The 16,590-nt window shown below is 38.1% G+C and overlaps 2 protein-coding genes and 1 long non-coding RNA gene across 4 annotated transcripts; 2 read left to right on the top strand and 1 right to left on the bottom strand.

The window, feature by feature from the left end:
- Positions 1-2,139: 2,139 nt before the first annotated feature.
- Positions 2,140-4,385, top strand: LOC130723740 (uncharacterized). The gene is made up of 3 exons (XR_009014342.1): positions 2,140-2,587; positions 2,786-2,850; positions 3,688-4,385. It is a non-coding gene; the product is annotated as an uncharacterized LOC130723740 (long non-coding RNA).
- A 1,455-nt stretch (positions 4,386-5,840) lies between these two features.
- LOC130724552 (coilin) lies at positions 5,841-13,052 on the top strand. Its single transcript, XM_057575814.1, has 13 exons — positions 5,841-6,147; positions 6,231-6,295; positions 6,480-6,929; positions 7,313-7,480; positions 7,888-7,924; positions 8,880-8,954; positions 9,227-9,395; positions 9,508-9,539; positions 10,359-10,553; positions 10,786-10,857; positions 10,940-11,092; positions 12,178-12,316; positions 12,409-13,052. The coding sequence occupies exons 1-13, from the start codon at positions 5,956-5,958 to the stop codon at positions 12,594-12,596; spliced, it is 1,935 nt and encodes a 644-aa protein (XP_057431797.1). The 5' UTR covers positions 5,841-5,955; the 3' UTR covers positions 12,597-13,052.
- Positions 12,346-16,146, bottom strand: LOC130724551 (protein-tyrosine-phosphatase MKP1-like). Of its 2 annotated transcripts, XM_057575813.1 has the most exons (2): positions 13,550-16,146; positions 12,346-12,786 (listed from the first exon to the last, which is right to left on the bottom strand). In XM_057575813.1, the coding sequence occupies exons 1-2, from the start codon at positions 15,569-15,571 to the stop codon at positions 12,772-12,774; spliced, it is 2,037 nt and encodes a 678-aa protein (XP_057431796.1). In that variant the 5' UTR covers positions 15,572-16,146; the 3' UTR covers positions 12,346-12,771. The 2 variants fall into 2 exon arrangements, with proteins under 2 accessions (XP_057431796.1, XP_057431795.1); XM_057575812.1 differs by lacking the exon at positions 12,346-12,786 and having other exon boundaries at positions 13,133-16,145.
- Positions 16,147-16,590: the final 444 nt, after the last annotated feature.

Here is a 16,590-nt window from a genome sequence, read left to right on the forward strand (position 1 = left end):
TGGAGTTAGAAAATTCCTAAGAAAGGGTTGGAAATAATACTTGACCTTGGTAAATGATACTCTAACAGCTGAAATGAAATTAGAAGATATTCTTGTAGTATGTGCATTTTTGAAGGTATTTCATGGAAGATTTCCTCATTAGCCCCTCGACAGGGGATAGAGCTTTCCCTAAACTTGGTCCCTAGCACCAGTTTGATTTGTTAAGATGAGAGGTGAAATTATGTAGTTATGTGTTGACTAGAGGCAGTTGGACAATATGATGGTATAAAAAACAACTTAGTAATGTAGGTACTATAAATGGAATATTAAGAAAGAAAGAATTTTGAAGACCACTTACAGAACATGTTATTTATGACTGTAATGGGTAGATAGTCATGCTTTTGGATTTAGTGATGCCACTACCATTTTTTATGAATTTAATGGACTGCATCTTTAATCATTCAGATCATTTTGAGGTTGTTCTTGTTGATTTGGTATACTACTAAGACAAAGAAGAGCACTATAAGCTTGATGATTGTAGAGTTATGTATAGGCTGCCCATTCCAGCTCACTGTTGGATTTTTTGCAATTCATTCTATAGTGGATTATGTGGTTGATGACATTAAACATGATCAAAGTCAAGATTTGTATTTGGTGAGGATGGTAGAGGATTTTTAAAGTGAAAGGTTCCACATATTTCAGTAGACTCTTGTGATATTTTATGACTTGAATGGTGATGTGTGTGCCTGATGTAGATAGTTTGTGGGGAAAATATTAGAGGATGCTCATAATTATTCTTACATGATTCATCTAGGATACTTGAGAAATTTTATTGGTGGGAAGAGATGAAGAAAAAAAAATGTTGTAGAATTTGTTCCTAAATGTTTAGTATGTTAGAGATGAAAGATAAGCACTAAAAGTCAGCAAAGTTACATCGATATATTGAGATACAAATGACAGTTGAAAGATATTGTTACGAACTTCTTGACAAGGCTACCTTGAACCTCCAAAGAGTATGATTCAATATGAGTTATTATATATAGGTTGACTAAGCATGCACACTTCTTGCCTATGAAGACTTATTACAGTAGAGTATGCTAAGCCTTACTTTGAGGAGATTATCTCTCTGCATAGTGTACCTGCCCCTATTATTTTAGAGTGAGGGGCTCATTTTACTGCACAGTTTTGGAAGTCTTTCCAGATTGTTTTAGAGACTCATCTGAATCGAAGTACAACTTTCTACCCTTAAATTGATGGCTAACTTAAGAGAATTATTCAGATCTTGGAGAATATGTTTCATGCTTATGTTTTAGGCTTTAGAGGGAGTTGAGAGCAGACTTTGTTTTTAATGAAGTTCGCTTATAATAGCAAGCTGTCGATCTAGATTTTAGATAGCACAATTTGAGGCTATGTATAGTAAGAGTCTAAGAGATGTAGATCACCAATAAGTTGATTTGAAGTTGAGAAGCTAAGTTGTAGACTCAAAACCTATCCAAGATGCAACAAAGAAAGTGGAACTAGTTTAAATCGTTGGTTACAGGTCAAGGTAAACAAAAGTTTTATGCTGATAGGAGGTGACACCTTTTAGAGTTTGTTGTTGGAGATCATGCATTCTCACACCTATATTCACTGAAATGAGTACTATGGTTTAGTAAGAAAGGAAGGTTAAGTTGAAGATTCATGGGATTAATTGAAATCTTGGAGAGGAGTGGTTCTGTAGCTTATCAACTGGCGTTTTCCCCATATCATATGCGAGGCTATCCAACTAATGTGTTTCTATGCTTCGAAAATGCCTATATGGTCATTCTCACGTCACCCTGTTGAGAGGGCGTATAGTTAGATGAACATTTATTTTACATGGAGCATCTTGTAGTAATAGTTGATAGAATGGTGAAGCGTTTGCGTGCAAAGGATGCTGGTAGAGTTAAAGTTATGTGAAAGGACTATCAGGTGAAGAGATGACTTGCGAATCTGAAGCGCAATTATGAGCGAGAAGTACCTCTCACTATTGGAAACCCGAGGTTAGCTAAAACTTTAAAATTCGAGGACGAATTTTTCTAAGGGGGGAAGATTGAAACGACCTGTTTTTTATAATTATTTTTATTATTAGAAAATTTGAAAAGAAAAAAAAAAGACTCACTAAACCTAACTTACCCTAACCCACACTGCAGCCCCACACCCCAATTACCATTCTCCATTGCAAAAAACAAAAGAATAAACCTAACATCCCCTTCAATCTTCCCCACGCATGTCACGATCTCCCCACACCCTTCATCTTCGCTATCAAGGGCAGCAAAACTGTGTTCCTTTCCCTTGACCCATTCCAACCTCTGTCCTTCTTTAATTAGTTGTGTCGCCAACACGTTCAGAGTGGAGATGTGACTGTAGCACCCAAGCATGGTGGAGATGATGTGTGGCGTGGCGTTGTGTCGTAATTGAAAGGTATGTCTTTGATGGGGAAGCCGTTGGCGCAAAGGATCTGTTGTGGCTCGTTATTTTTTCGTTGATTTAGTGAGAAATTGAGAAGAATGGAGTTGTCCTTGCAATATCTAGAGCATATGGCTGTTCAAATCAGATTGTTGCAGCGCATGGAAGGATACTATGCCAGGTGCACTCAATATTTATGTGTTGTCTCTTTAATGATTGTGAGACCATATATTATGGTGCTTTAGCTTGCTGTGCTCGCTCACATGGACCAAAAAGTGAAATATGTTTTATTTTGGTTATGATTAATTATAGATGATGCACAAGAAAGATGCAAATGGATATATTTGGAGTTGATCTTTCAAATGTTTTCTGCTACTAGCTATTTCGGGTATTATGAGGTTGATGAGAGCAATCCATTTGATTCATTATAGTGGCTAATTCATGGTGAGTGATTTTCCAATCATTGTGGCTTATTTTTAATAATTATATAATTGCTGATTTGATTATTTTATCATATCACTATTTATTAAATTGGGGAAACATGTTTTACCGTTCTTTAATTATCTGGTTTTAGGAAGTTGATTTGGAATCTGATTATGAACTGACATGAGAAAACAATTTATATTGCTTTGATTTTGGAAATTATGTGAAACTGTGATTGTGAATTTGGAAAGTTGATTATGAGACTTTTGACGAGACGTGAACTGGTTTGAGAAAACGGTTTTGGGGATCCTTGATAGAACCCCGTAGCCGTTAACGGAGGTAACGGCCTAGGTGCACCTAGCTAGTTTGATTCCGGGAGGAGAGGGCTATCCGTTAGATGGAGCCGCCAATGCACGGAGAGGGCTATCAACGAGATGTAGCTTCCCCCGATGATATGATACGATGTGACATGTGATATGAGAGAGGAAAGGGCTATCCGTTAGATGGAGCCGTCCCTATTGGATAGGCCATCCCTTAGGAGGAGAGGGCTATCAACGAGATGGAGCCGCCTCACGGTTCTACATGTGTGACCCTATTAAATTATATTTCTGATTTTGAAACGCTTTCATATGATTGACATGATTTTTATTCAGTTTCATTGAAATGGTTATTTATAAACTTTGGCAGTTTAATCATCTCTTATTTGAAATAATTCTTATTAATTTTATATATATTATACACTCTGAACTGATAGTGAAAAACTCGTGCTTCATTTGTTTCCCCTTTCCTGTTCATGGTGGTTGTTAAATCCTCACTAAGTCTTTGTGACTTACCCCATTCATTATTTTCCCTCCACAGATTCACAGGCAACTAAGTAGTAAGCTGATATCAGATTCAGATCGTTCAATTTATCTTATTGGTAGGCCTCCTTTGGTTGGTGGCTCGGTTGGTGTCTTTTATTTGATTCTAGTTATCTGCAGCTATAGGGAGTCTTAGAAGGATTTGGATTTAAGATTGTTATTTATTGTTTTATTGTAAAAGTTGCTCTTGAGTGCTAAAATTGAAATTTTCCTTTTAATGAAAGTATGAAAATGGAGATCATTATTTGACAAGTTTTGTCATTTAGATATTGGTGTTACAGATGAGATCTTGTATATTTATTTTTTTTTATAAAATATAGAGAAACATATGTAACTTTAGAGAATAGTTTGGAAAATGATTTTTGTGAGAAACAGGCTTGCCAGACTAGAGTGTCAGTCTGTGCGCCGGTCACGGCTTAGGATTTTGGGTCGTGACAATATGCTAAAGTAGCAGTGTACCTACCATCTTGTATCTCCCTCAATAAAATCATAGCATTTACTTGTGGCATAGTAGGATTAGGGACACTCTCAATCTTTGCTCGAACCTTAGATAAAATCATCGTATAAAGTTGTGAAAGATTCCATCCGCCTCAATGCTAAAGATCGGCAATACAAAGCTTAGTGTCAAGTCAATCCTCTTACTGAACAAATGTAAGACCCTCGCCCATGCAACCACCAATCCCACCAACAAGGGCATCCTTAACTTTCACAATACTCTTCCAAACATAAAAATCACCAGCCTTATACTTCTCTGCAAGCACTAACATGGAGGGTAAATATTTTTGGGCGATTACCTACGCCCAAAACTTATCCTTCTCATGAAGAAGACTATCAACCAGATTTCCCAACATAGCCTCATTATTGAACCGTGCACTCTGAGACCATCCATTGGACCAAATACACCCGCGAATCAACTCATCAACATGCTCAAACACTTCCTAAAAAAATCCAAAGTTCCTTCACAATATATATATATGAAGACAGGCAATGGACGACTTTGCTAAACATAATCTCCCATCCTTATTCTACAATTTATTCTTTCAAGACGCAAGATGAGAGCTTACCTTGTCAATAATTGGAGCAAAATATCGTTCCTCATCACTCACCCTTTAAGAAAAGGCAAACCAAGACACTTCCCAATATTGCTCGCTTCACTTATGCGTGAAATAGAAGAAAATTCACGTTTTCTCTCTGAATCAGCATTCTTAGAGCAATACATCATGGATTTTTCTATATTGACTTTCATTCTAGAAATATTGCGAAAATCAACATCACTTGCACCTTATTTGCAATGACAGAAAGTAGTACATCATCAACAAAGAAGAGATGAGATACGCCAATGCCTCATTTCGTGACATCAACCGAGTGTCAAAGACTCTCATCCACTAGCCTCTAAATCTAAATAACAAACCTTTCCATGCAAATAAAAAAAAAGACATGGGGAGAAGGGGCTGCCCTGTCTGAGGAGCAAAGGATGGCAACCTAGACCCATTCCAAAGAACTGTTATGTTAGAAATTTGCACTCCCCACACAATAAGATCAACCATATATGGGGGAAACACAAAATCATACAAGCTCATGTGAAGAATGTCTCACCTGACTCTATCATACGCCTTCTCCAAGTCAATCTTGAAAGTCATTAATTCTCTTCCCCTTTTGGGACTATGAATAACATGCACAAGAAATAAACAGACTCTAGCATAAAATATATTAATTCATCTATTAAACCAATTTAATTTAATTTAGTATAAATAATAATTTATTAATTAATCTATAAAACTAATTTATTTCTTACTTATAAAATATTGATTTTATGTTTTTGGTTATTTATTTTATTTTAATAAATTCTTCATATTAACCAAGGAACAATTAATTATAACGATTTTGAGTTATTTTTCAATAGAAATCTTAATAATTTTTTTTTACATCGGAAAAATAAATTGCACTCTTCAGGGATTAATCCCTACCTCCCCCACCCAACTCATATGTCTCCTAACTCTTACCCCTTGACATATCACGAGTACAAATCTCAATAATTTTATAAAATAGTGTAGTATTTAATTATTTATTTTTTTTGACAGATAAATGATTATTTACATAATTGTTCAACCTGATTAGCCAAACGTGAGTATATAAAGAAGCTAAGTGTAGCTGAGTGACTTTTGTCTTCACCCTCGAGAGCAGAGCAACACTACCGCTTAGCTAAGCAAGGGTTTAACCAGCCTTCGCCGGAAAAAGCCGTGGGGTTACGGCATTGACGACGACGATGGCGGCGCCGGCGAGACTTCGGTTGCTGTTCGAGGATCGCCACATGCTGAGCAAGTCAAAGACGAAGGAAGGGCTTAATCGTTGCTGGTTTCTCCTTAAACCCCAACACACCACCATTTCCGATCTCACCTCCAATCTCCTTGACGCGTTCCGCCTCCACCGCACCTGTCCCGGCGGAATCATCCTCTCTGTACGCATGCTCTCATTCACTGATTCAAATTGGCTATTACTGTTGTTTGTTCTATTTGCTAATTTTTTTCATTTTTAATGCAGATGGATGGTTTCGTTTTACCTTCGTTTGAATCAACTTGTATTTTGAAGGATAATGACATTGTCTGGTGAGTTTATTGTTAAATTTTTCTACCACATTCTATGTTTTTTCACACTTTTTGTGTATAGTGATTAGTGATGAGGTTTGAAATGACTGAGGTAGTGTAAGGTGAGTGTAAAAAATTAGGTCTGAAAAATCAGGTTGGATTTTATTTACTCACTGTTTGTTATAATGCTTACATGTTGTGGTAGGGTGAAAAGAAAAGGAAGCGTGTCGACTGATGATAAACCTGCGTTGTTGCCGCCTTTGTCATGCGGGCGTCAGTCTATTGACCTTCCGAAGCTTCTCTCGATTGAGGGGGTTCAGGAGGAGACCCCGGAGCATCTCAGGATCGAGCAAGAGGAGACCAGAGGAGATGAAACAGCGTCTGGAGAAGATGAGGATGAGCAAATTGGTAGCGGTGTGGTTTGTGTGGAGTCTAAATTAGATGGGAGTGCAATATCAAAGAAAAGGAAAGTGTCAAAGAAGCTCAAGAGCCCTAGGTTTGAGGGGCTTCAAGAGGAGGCCGGATTGCATGTAACCACGTCCCGGGAAGATGATGGTGACCAATTTGGTAGTGGTGCAGTTTGTGTGGAATCTAAATCAGATCGGAGTGCAATATCTAAGAAAAGGAAAGCGTCAAAGAAGCTCAAGAGCCCTAGGTTTGTTTCATCACCATTTTTATGTTAGTGCAAGCATGCCTATAGACTTGTGAAGTTGTAAGTTTTAGCATTTCTAAAAGGGTATTCTCACCTCTGGTGTTTCCGGAATCAGAATCTAGTTTTATTGAAGTAACTTTTCTGAGGAATTCCTTGATATTTTCTGCCTATGTAACATATTTTGGCAAATCTCTCTTCTTCAGGTGATAATCGGGCAGTAGGCGTTAATATTTCTAATTTATTGTATTTTGTTTTATTTTCAAGTGTATAATTACATTGGGATCTCTGATTTCTGTTTAAGTCTTGTTTTGAATTTCATAAGCAGTTCTTGGAGTGTGCAAACATTATTTGGGCTGTTAACTTGACTCTATTATTTTTTTGTTCAGTCAGAAGAAGATTAAGATGTCTACTACCGATAACTTGGCACTCATTACTGAGGTCCATAAAGATGAAAGTGGAAGGTTTAAAGGCCATATTCATCAACAATCGAGTGTTGCCGAGAAGGACAACAAGTCATCCAATGACCAAAGTGAACCAACAAATGATAAAACAAGGTGCATTTTTGTCGCATTTGTGATTTATATGATACTTAAATGTTGTACTTTTCCCCCATTTCTAATGTGGATTGCAGTGTATATTTGGACTTTTTCGGGCTAGACAATTTGGTAATAAAATTTCATGGGGACGATTTTAGTTTGCAATAGTTTTCTTGGTGATCTTTTATTATGGCCCCTTCTGGTTTATCTGCCTCTTTTTGTAGATTGAGATGTGTTTTTTGATGAAGTAGGAAAGGGTGTGTCTTGGGTTGTCATGTACAAGTTGTTAAATTCCTGGATTCTTCATATTGAACCCTTTCTTTTATACAATTTTAAACCCTCACCCCTACAATTATGAAGCTGGTTTCCAGCATATTGGAAATGGTAATTATTTTTTCCTTATTTTTCTCTTGCATGTTGTATAGGTTTCTTCAGCCTCAAGATGAAAGTGAAACTAAAAAGGTAATGTTCTATTTTCCTGGTTTTGAATAGTTCATGTTTGCTGCTCTGAACTAAATAAGACAATAATGTTCTATTCTCCATGTTATCCTTTCGTATTTTGACTTTTATTCTAAAATTGCCAAACCTGACTTGTAAACATACATAGAATGTTGTCAGTCTCAGCTTCTTTGTTTTTGTTCATCATCCCTGAGCTAGGATAATTTATTCAGTCAAACATTTAATTTCTCAAGTTAGAAACTACTTCTGGTAGTAGGTTTTCATGGCTGTCATTTTCTCTTTTTCCCTCTTCCTTCCAGAAAAGGTAGAATGAGGTTGTGCTCGGATAGGTCTACAGATGTGTTTGATTTCTATTATTTTTATAATTTCTATTTGAATCAATTTTAAAAGATTGATACAACCAAAGATTTAATTGTCATTATATTACCTTGATTAAAAGGGTTGAAATAAAATTAGAGTAAATACTCAACTCAGGGCTCCAAAGATACACGGAACATTAATTTAGTCCTCCAAAGATTTTGGACATCAATATGATCATTGATATTTCATAGTGTAAATTGATTTCCAAAGATTCATCCAGGGTGTAAATGGATGTATATTTTATTCATAAACATTGAAGGGCCAAATTGATGTCTATATGTTTGGAGGACCAACTTTGCGTCCACTGTATCTTAGGAGGATCAATTTACTTTACTCAGTAAAATACTCCTGTCTTGGGTTAATAAAAGCTGCTCTATTTTTCATATTTGGTTTAATAAAGTATTCTGTAACACTTGGAGATAAGTTGAAGCCCAATGAATTAGGAACCTTCATATTTTATGGATCATTTTCCTGGATATTTTTGTTGAGCATTTTGTTCTTTTTGCATACTTTTCTGTCTATCTCCACACAACACAGAACGGGGGAGGGTTCAAATTTTCACCCTCTAATTTTTTTGATTTTTTATTTACTTTGTCAGGTGCCTAGCAGAAGTGCTCGACGGAAGAAAGCTAAGAGAAGATGGTTGAGGGAGCTTAAGTTAGCAAAGGAAAAGGTAATCTGGTTTCATAATCTTACTGTAGAGGTTGTTTACCTATTATATGAAGATAGGAAATGTGTTACTCTTACGCGACTTATGACTGGCAATTTACTTACTGACATGTTTTGTTCATTTGTTTGAGTTATGGACTTAGTTTGACTAGTATCATAATATTGCAAGGTTGAAATATTTATGATCAGTTTTTTTGGTGGTGACTTGTCTAAGCTTACTATCGAAATTTATGATCATTCTTTTTAGAGGTAATGTTATTTTATCCAAATTTTCAGCTCAATACAAGTCCAGTGCTTGAAAAAGACGAACAATTACCAATCAAAGATAATAATTGCAAAGTTTCCGATGTAAATCAACAATCTAGTGAAGAAAGTGAAGAAGAGGATGATGTTATTCCTGTGGAAATTAGACCAGGGCACATTCGGTTTCAGCCCCTTAGAAAAGGTTTAGTGTTCCCTCTATACTATAAGGATTTATAAATTAGTCCCTTTGATATGTTTTCGTTCTTAGAGTTGCTTTCATGATCTGATTTATGTTCATGGTCTATTCAATGCAGATCAGGAAGTGCCACAGAATCAGTTTCCAGTGGTTTGTTCAATTTTCCTCAGTAACATATTCAATTGCATTGAACATTATTATGTTTGCATCTGACCTTATTGTTTAATATTTATTCGCGTTTTAAGGCAATAGGGCTTAAGAGACTTGTAAGTTAATACTCCCTCCATTTCATTTTAACTTTTCTGAAAAAGAAAAAGCACAAATAGTAAGAAATGCAATTAATATTGTTAACTTCCACAAACATATTATTTGTTTCCTATTTTACCCTTTGAAGTGTATTTTTATCTCCTCATTTATTCTTCACATAAGGGCAGTATTTGGAAAAAAATCAATTGATAATGCTACATTGGATTTCAAGTGGACAAATATATAGTGTCAATATCTTTTCTCTTACAGTTAAAATATAACCGAGGGAGTGGTATAAAAATTATAAAATGCCCTTTTATTTACTCTATAGTTCCATTCTTAGGTGTGTGACGGGTAACTGAGAGAGAGGTGGGAGGGAGCTAACAGAATTTTTAGGATTATTCTCGTAAGATAGTCCGAAAGGAATAAAACTGTCTGTCTCTCAATATCAATTTTTCAGCACTTTGATTTAGTCTCTTTTAGAACAGCACATGTAATATTTTTTTGATTCTCATTGAACAGTTCAGAATAGTTCAAATAATCAAACTTGTGATAATTTACTCCAGAATTGGTGCACAATGGTAATTCCATGCCAGTTTGGTCATAAGAGGTCAAAACCTTGCAAAAGCCGAGGAGTCGTCTTGGTGTTTGAGTATTAGGATATATTCTACCATTTAATCACAATATTTTGACCGAAATGTAAATTTTTTCTGGATGTTTCAGGAAACATTTTGCTGGAATGGCATTACCAGCAAGAAGAAAGGCCAGAAATGGGGTAAAGAAAGGATCTCATCCTGGAAACAGGATGACCATGAAAATTCCAGTCAAGAGTGGCGTGCTGCTCAGAAGGCTGAAAGAGAACACTTATCCAATCCAGTTGATTTTGAAAAGCTTACACCTTATACAAGCTTGCCTAAGGTTAGCCTGAGGCTTTTCTCTTTCCTTCTCCCAAGTATGTCCTTGTGGCACGGCTCTTCCTGCTAAGCACCTGAGAAGTTAATCCACCAGTGGAAAAATATATTTGAAGTCTTTTAAGCTAGTTTTGATTATACCATTCATATTCTTTTTTTTTTCTTTTCCATTCTGTGCTACAATTCTGTTGCTTGTGTATACTTTTGGTGCCATTAAGCATTTTTTTCATATACTGCAGGAAGGTGATGTAATTGCGTATCGCCTAATTGAATTATCATCATCTTGGACTCCTGAGCTCTCCTCCTTCAGAGTACTTATCCAGTTCTCTTTTAGGCTTATACCAAAATCATTGCATCAGAAGTTTAATATGTACTGCAATCATTTCTTTGCAGGTTGGGAAAATATCACAATATGATGCTAAATCAAACAGGATTTGTCTCGAGCCAGTTTCAGAATTTCCATTTGTTTTGGAGGAAAAAACAGACCAGGAGACATCATCTGGACAGCCTGATCCACCCCTCTATCAGGAAGATGGTTCTTTAGAGGTATAGTTTATCCATTTTGTTTTTCCTTGCTTTATTTTGCCCTGTAGCTTATAGTAGGGGAAATTCTTGAGGAAATGTGGTGGACTGCAATTGACACTAGTTTTGATATTTTTAGTATATCCTAAATCCACAATGAATTGACACAAGTTCCTGCCCATTTCTATTCTCTATCTGAAAACTCAACATTCTGAAAGATTTATAGAAATTCATCAAATTGGCATGTTAATTCTGTCTGATGTTTGAAGAAAATATTTGGTATATCTATTGACTAAAAATTATTAATGTTGGTTAGAGTTCCACCATGGTTAATAGTATACTAGAGATGAGATGCCTAGTTTCTGTTTAACCAGTATGTTGATATTTGTATAAAGGCTTAATTACAACTTTGGTCCCCGACGTTTACCAATGCCACGATTTTGGTCCCCCACCTAATTTAATTACATGGATGGTCCCCGACATTGTAAGTCGTGTGCAACGTTAGTCCTACCATTTATTTCTTAATGGAGGAGACTTGCGTGGACGTCTAGTTGGAGAGAAAAAGGAGATCTGAGGAGAGAGGGAAGCACGTAAACTCATGTGAACCTTATATGAACTCATTATACCCAAATCTGAAACCCTAGGGATCTAAATCGCGTTACCTTCTTCGTTCCAGGGAGGTCAGGGGTTTGGGTATAATGGGTTCAGATAAGGGTCACGTGATACTCACGTGCTTCCCTCTCTCCTCATACCTCCTTTCTCTCTCCAACTGGACGTCCACGTAAACCTCATCCATTAAGAAATAAACGGTAGGACTAACGTTGCACACAGCCTACAACGTCGGGGACCATCCATGTAATTAAATTAGGTGGGAGACTAAAATCGTGGCATTGGTAAACGTCGGGGACCAAAATTGCAATTAAGCCTTGTATAAAACTAATCTCTAGAAATTTTGCACTCTTTACATTTTGGTGCGAGTTCATATATTTACTTAATTTTATCTTACTCTCTAATCTCTATCTTGGCGTAGCATTAATACCTTATTGAAAACAGAATTAAAACTTTGCTGCTTATTTGCATGAAAATGAACAAATGTTTTCCTCATACAGGTAGAGTATACATCCCTTGCTGATGTTAGAATGGTCAAGCATGCCAACTCTAATTCCGCAACTGCAGTTGCTTCTACTGATGCTTTGGTCAATCCACCAAAAGCAACTAACGGCAGCACTGATGAAAAACCTGCTAAAGGTAATGTATATTTTACCATTCTTGGAGTGTGTGGTGTTTAGAAACATGAAAACATCTTGATACACTAAACTTACATGTGGATCTCTTTACAGAAAATGGTGGAGTAAGCGTCTGGGATGAAATTAACGAGGCATTAAATGCAAAGAAGGCCAAGCTTTCTCAGGAGAATGGCTGGACCAAAGAAGAGACCACAGGCACACGGTCATGGTCCTACAGGGCCATGAGAGGCAGTGCGCTGGGTCCCACAATGGCACGTTTAAGGTCACAGAATCAACTTTAAGAAGCAAATCTACCCTTGGGCTGTATATATCTATTTTGTGACACTTTTCCCCAGATTACATGTTTTATGGTACATATGAACAAATTACCAACATTACCATCTGCAATGCATGCTTCATGTCCTCATTTCAGTATAGAAATGGGCAAATATTTTGGGGAAAATCTTTTGAATGTTATTAGGGGCGGTCCTCCTGAAAACCAAGCAGAAAATTGAATCAACTGCTGGAGACATGATGTTCCGCATCGTAAGTGCCAAAACAGAGCTATGATTATCGACAAAAATGCTAGCTTTAACAGAACTTATTGATGTGGTTTGAATTGGTATTGTATGTACACAGTAATAGCTGACTGTGGCCATAGGCACATAAACCATGCGGTTTGAATGGAGTCATTCATGGTTCTGAAGCTTCATTTTGTTTATTAATGGAAGCAGTTACTAATGATGGATGATTTAACATTCTATAACACTAAGCTATTTCTGCTGTTATTTCCTGCAAAACATAAATTGTACACATCAATTTTAATACTAGTGCTTGATGAGTTTCATACTGTACTGGTGGTGCACATTAACTACGGGGAAAACAGTGATAGATTACATTTCCACTTAAATTCAACAATAATGCACTTCAACTGCTATTAGCGTGAGGCATTCTGTTTTTGAGCATGCACCAAATAGGCAGAGCGTGAGTGCAAATTTACATCCATAGTGCCCAATTTGGGCTCAGCTCAGTTCATAACGTTGTCCTCTAATTCAAGCTCAGCCATCATATTCCATAACATGCTACCATGATTCTCTTTCTCACTAATCTTATTCACTGGCTGAACACTGGAACTAATGATAGCATCATCTGCTATTATCCATTTTCCATTGTTTTCATGATCTGATTGTTTGCAGTTATCATCCTTCACATTATCATCTACTAAGTCAGGCAAAGAGAATGATTGTGTTCTTACCAGGTTCCTGTGGACATGAGAGGATTCATTGACCGAGGATAGCAACATCCGCGGTGGTGGATTGCTCCCTCTGCGCTCTGCGATGGAGAGAGAAGACCCTTTTAGTGGCAAATTGGAGTTTGCCCCTCCCAAGGTGTGATTAACGGAAAATGATTCTGAAGGTGAAGAGACCACTTCTTTGTGAAATAAAGATGAAGTTCCTGAGAAAAATAGGTCTTTAACATGGAATGGTTCAGTTGGTTCTATTCCAGATGGTGATGGCTGCCGAGAAGAGACGAATGATAAGTCCGACCAATTGGTAGATGAAGGTGAGAATGTGAAAGAACTTGCGTAGTCAGAACTTGAAGGCGAAAGTGTTGGTGACTTGGAATAGAATTTGGGGCTGTTGTTGTTGCTGCTTAGAAAAGAAGGAAAAGGGCTTGATATGCCGGCGGGGGATAATGGTAGTGAAGAAGCAACACCAAGAACAGAGAAATCCGTGACTTCAACGACATCTTTAGGACTTCCTAAGTTGTGATCTGGAGAACATTCAAAGGAATCTGGTGAACCACATGGTTGACTTGATGATGATGGAGACAAAGGGCCAGCTACAAGATCTTGGTTTTCTTCTTCCACGACAACTCTGGATTGATGATCACTGGATGAGATTGCATCACAGGTCCATTTAGGGGATGTGAGCAAATCTTTCATAACACCACTGGCAAACCTCTGCCTCAGTATTCCCCAGCCATGTTCTCTAGCCGGAAGGCAAGTTTCTGATTCAACATTAGCCACAGAAAAGGGTGGAACAACCCCACCAGAAAGCGCCTTGTCGAAAATCTCAAAATCCAAATCATATGCATCAACTTTTCTATGATCAATCTCCATGCTTTCAGAAGGCAACACTGGTTCTTCCTCCATGGCCTCCGCTTTGTCAAGACCACCCGATAATCGTTGCTCATCAGACAGAGCAACCCAGAACTCAGGTGGTTCTTCATCTTCATGGATGCTCTGAATTGGACCGTTCGCCCTCTCATAACGGATGACCTGAAACGCCGCACTCCTCGCATTGCACGCCATCACCGAGTTACTATGTTTCCCATTCCAAACATAAATAGCCGACGGAACATGGACAATAAAGGCCCCGCGAGAGTCAAGAGCTCGTGCACCAGGCTGGTTCACCATTTTAGGAACTAGATGAAGAGGGTCATAAGGCGAGTGAGGAGCCATCCGGTACATCCTAACAACCGAATTCGGACTCGCCGGCATAGCGTGCACCCGTTTCTGACACTGCAAGAGTTGACAAGCAAAACCCATGTTGGGATTAGTCACAGCCCTCGCACTCTTCACAAACTGAAACGCATCTTCAAAGCTCTGCCCCTTCCTCCACATGAGGTAAGCAATCACCAAAGCAGTTGATCGAGAAATCCCCTGGCAGCAATGAACAAGAACACGCCCACCTTGCTCTCGAACATCCTCAAAGTAATCAAACACATCATAGAGGATACTCGTGATGTCCTCAGTGGGGCTGTCGTGCAACCACAGCGTCTTGTAGACAAAATCGCTCTTGAAATACTCCGGACAAACGAACCCGACACAGTTGAGGACGTGGGTGATTCCGTTTTGGCGGAGGAGTTGGTGGTTCTTGGCCACCGTGTCGCTCCCTAAGTAGACATGGTCGGCGATTCTGGAACACTCTTTGTCGAAGAAGGCCAACTTGTCCCTCTTGAACTGAAAATCATTGGTGGATTCATTGATGGAGGTCCCTCTTGGGGTTTGTGGAAGAGGCCAAACTCCGAGATCGTCAGATCCTGCACTAGGCCATTCCTCCGCGCTGCGCTTGCTGATTGAGAGTGGCTGAAGCGGTGGTAGAAACGGTCGTGGTGGTTTGTTACTTGAGTTTGAAGAAGGTGGTTGTGACGGCGGTGGTGGCTTCCGGCGACTCGGTGATCCATCAGTCCATGAAACAGAGCGAGAATATGTTTTCCGACCCACCACACCGGCAGAGGGTTTCTCCATGTTCTTCCCTTCTTCCCTTATCATATCGCCAAAAGGGTATGCTGTGAGATGAAAAGTACAGAATTTTGACCCACACCCATCAATCAATCAATCAAAGCATTTCATTTTTGTTGCTAATGCTATTGTATTGTATTGTATTGCTCACTCACTCTTGAGTTCAGAGAGAGAGAGATTGAATAAAAAAACACAAAAGCAAAGACATAGCTAGCTCAGGTAAACGGGTTCAAAATTCTGTGGTAAATGGGAAGGTATTTGCAGTTTTGAGTCTACCGACTCGTGTTCTATATTCCCACCTAAAACACTTGACTCTGTCTCCGTCCATGTCTCTGACTATGACTCTTTCTTCGGTGTTGATAAAAAAAAGTGAAGAAAATTGGAAATTTTCAAACAAGAATATGCCAGCAAAAGCCGGTTCCAGAAGTAGAAAATGGCTGATCTCGCCCTCTAGAAATGAAAGAACAACAAATTTAGGATCATGAGAATGAGATCATCATCATCTTCTTCTTCATCACCATACCATACGACCCTGTCTATTGTCTATTATCACACAGCAAAGAGTGTGTGTGTGTTATATTTGCTTTGGTTTTTCAGTGGACCCCATAGCAGCACACCAAGTAGTTGTTTTGCCTTTGCAATTGCATGCCACCTAGGAATTTAATTCTCACTATTATCCACAGTCATGGTCTCACCCTGAGAGCACGAGGGAACGCGTCAAAGTGCCACGTCATGATGGGCACGTTTTCATTTTCATTTTTGGTTGCTCTTTCTTGACTAGCACTCCTCTTCTTGACTATTAGGTTAGGTTAGTAGGAGGAGCACTAGCAAGTTGTTATATGATTGGTTATGGGGGCAAGCATATTGTAATTATGGTTGAATATTATTTATATTTGAGATTGAATTCTAGAATCATTATTTTAATTCTAGGATTAATCCTGCCCTTTTGTTTAAGGAGAGTCTCCATCAATATGAATAATTTTATTTTTTTGTTCGGTCAAACTACAGTATATTTGGTGGTATTGACAGATAATGAGGTTCTAGGCAAG

Source organism: Lotus japonicus, chromosome 6 (assembly GCF_012489685.1).
Source record: "Lotus japonicus ecotype B-129 chromosome 6, LjGifu_v1.2".
Classification (NCBI taxonomy): domain Eukaryota; kingdom Viridiplantae; phylum Streptophyta; class Magnoliopsida; order Fabales; family Fabaceae; genus Lotus; species Lotus japonicus.

What these genes read in the sequence shown, in the direction of transcription:
- LOC130724552 (XM_057575814.1), top strand. Translation starts at nt 5,956, where the DNA reads ATGGCGGCGCCGGCGAGACTTCGGTTGCTGTTCGAGGATCGCCACATG. An exon ending in CTTATACAAGCTTGCCTAAG is followed by an intron (nt 10,554 to 10,785) that starts GTTAGCCTGAGG and finishes CATATACTGCAG; the next exon opens with GAAGGTGATGTAATTGCGTA. An exon ending in CTGAGCTCTCCTCCTTCAGA is followed by an intron (nt 10,858 to 10,939) that starts GTACTTATCCAG and finishes ATTTCTTTGCAG; the next exon opens with GTTGGGAAAATATCACAATA.
- LOC130724551 (XM_057575812.1), bottom strand. Translation starts at nt 15,571, where the DNA reads ATGATAAGGGAAGAAGGGAAGAACATGGAGAAACCCTCTGCCGGTGTG.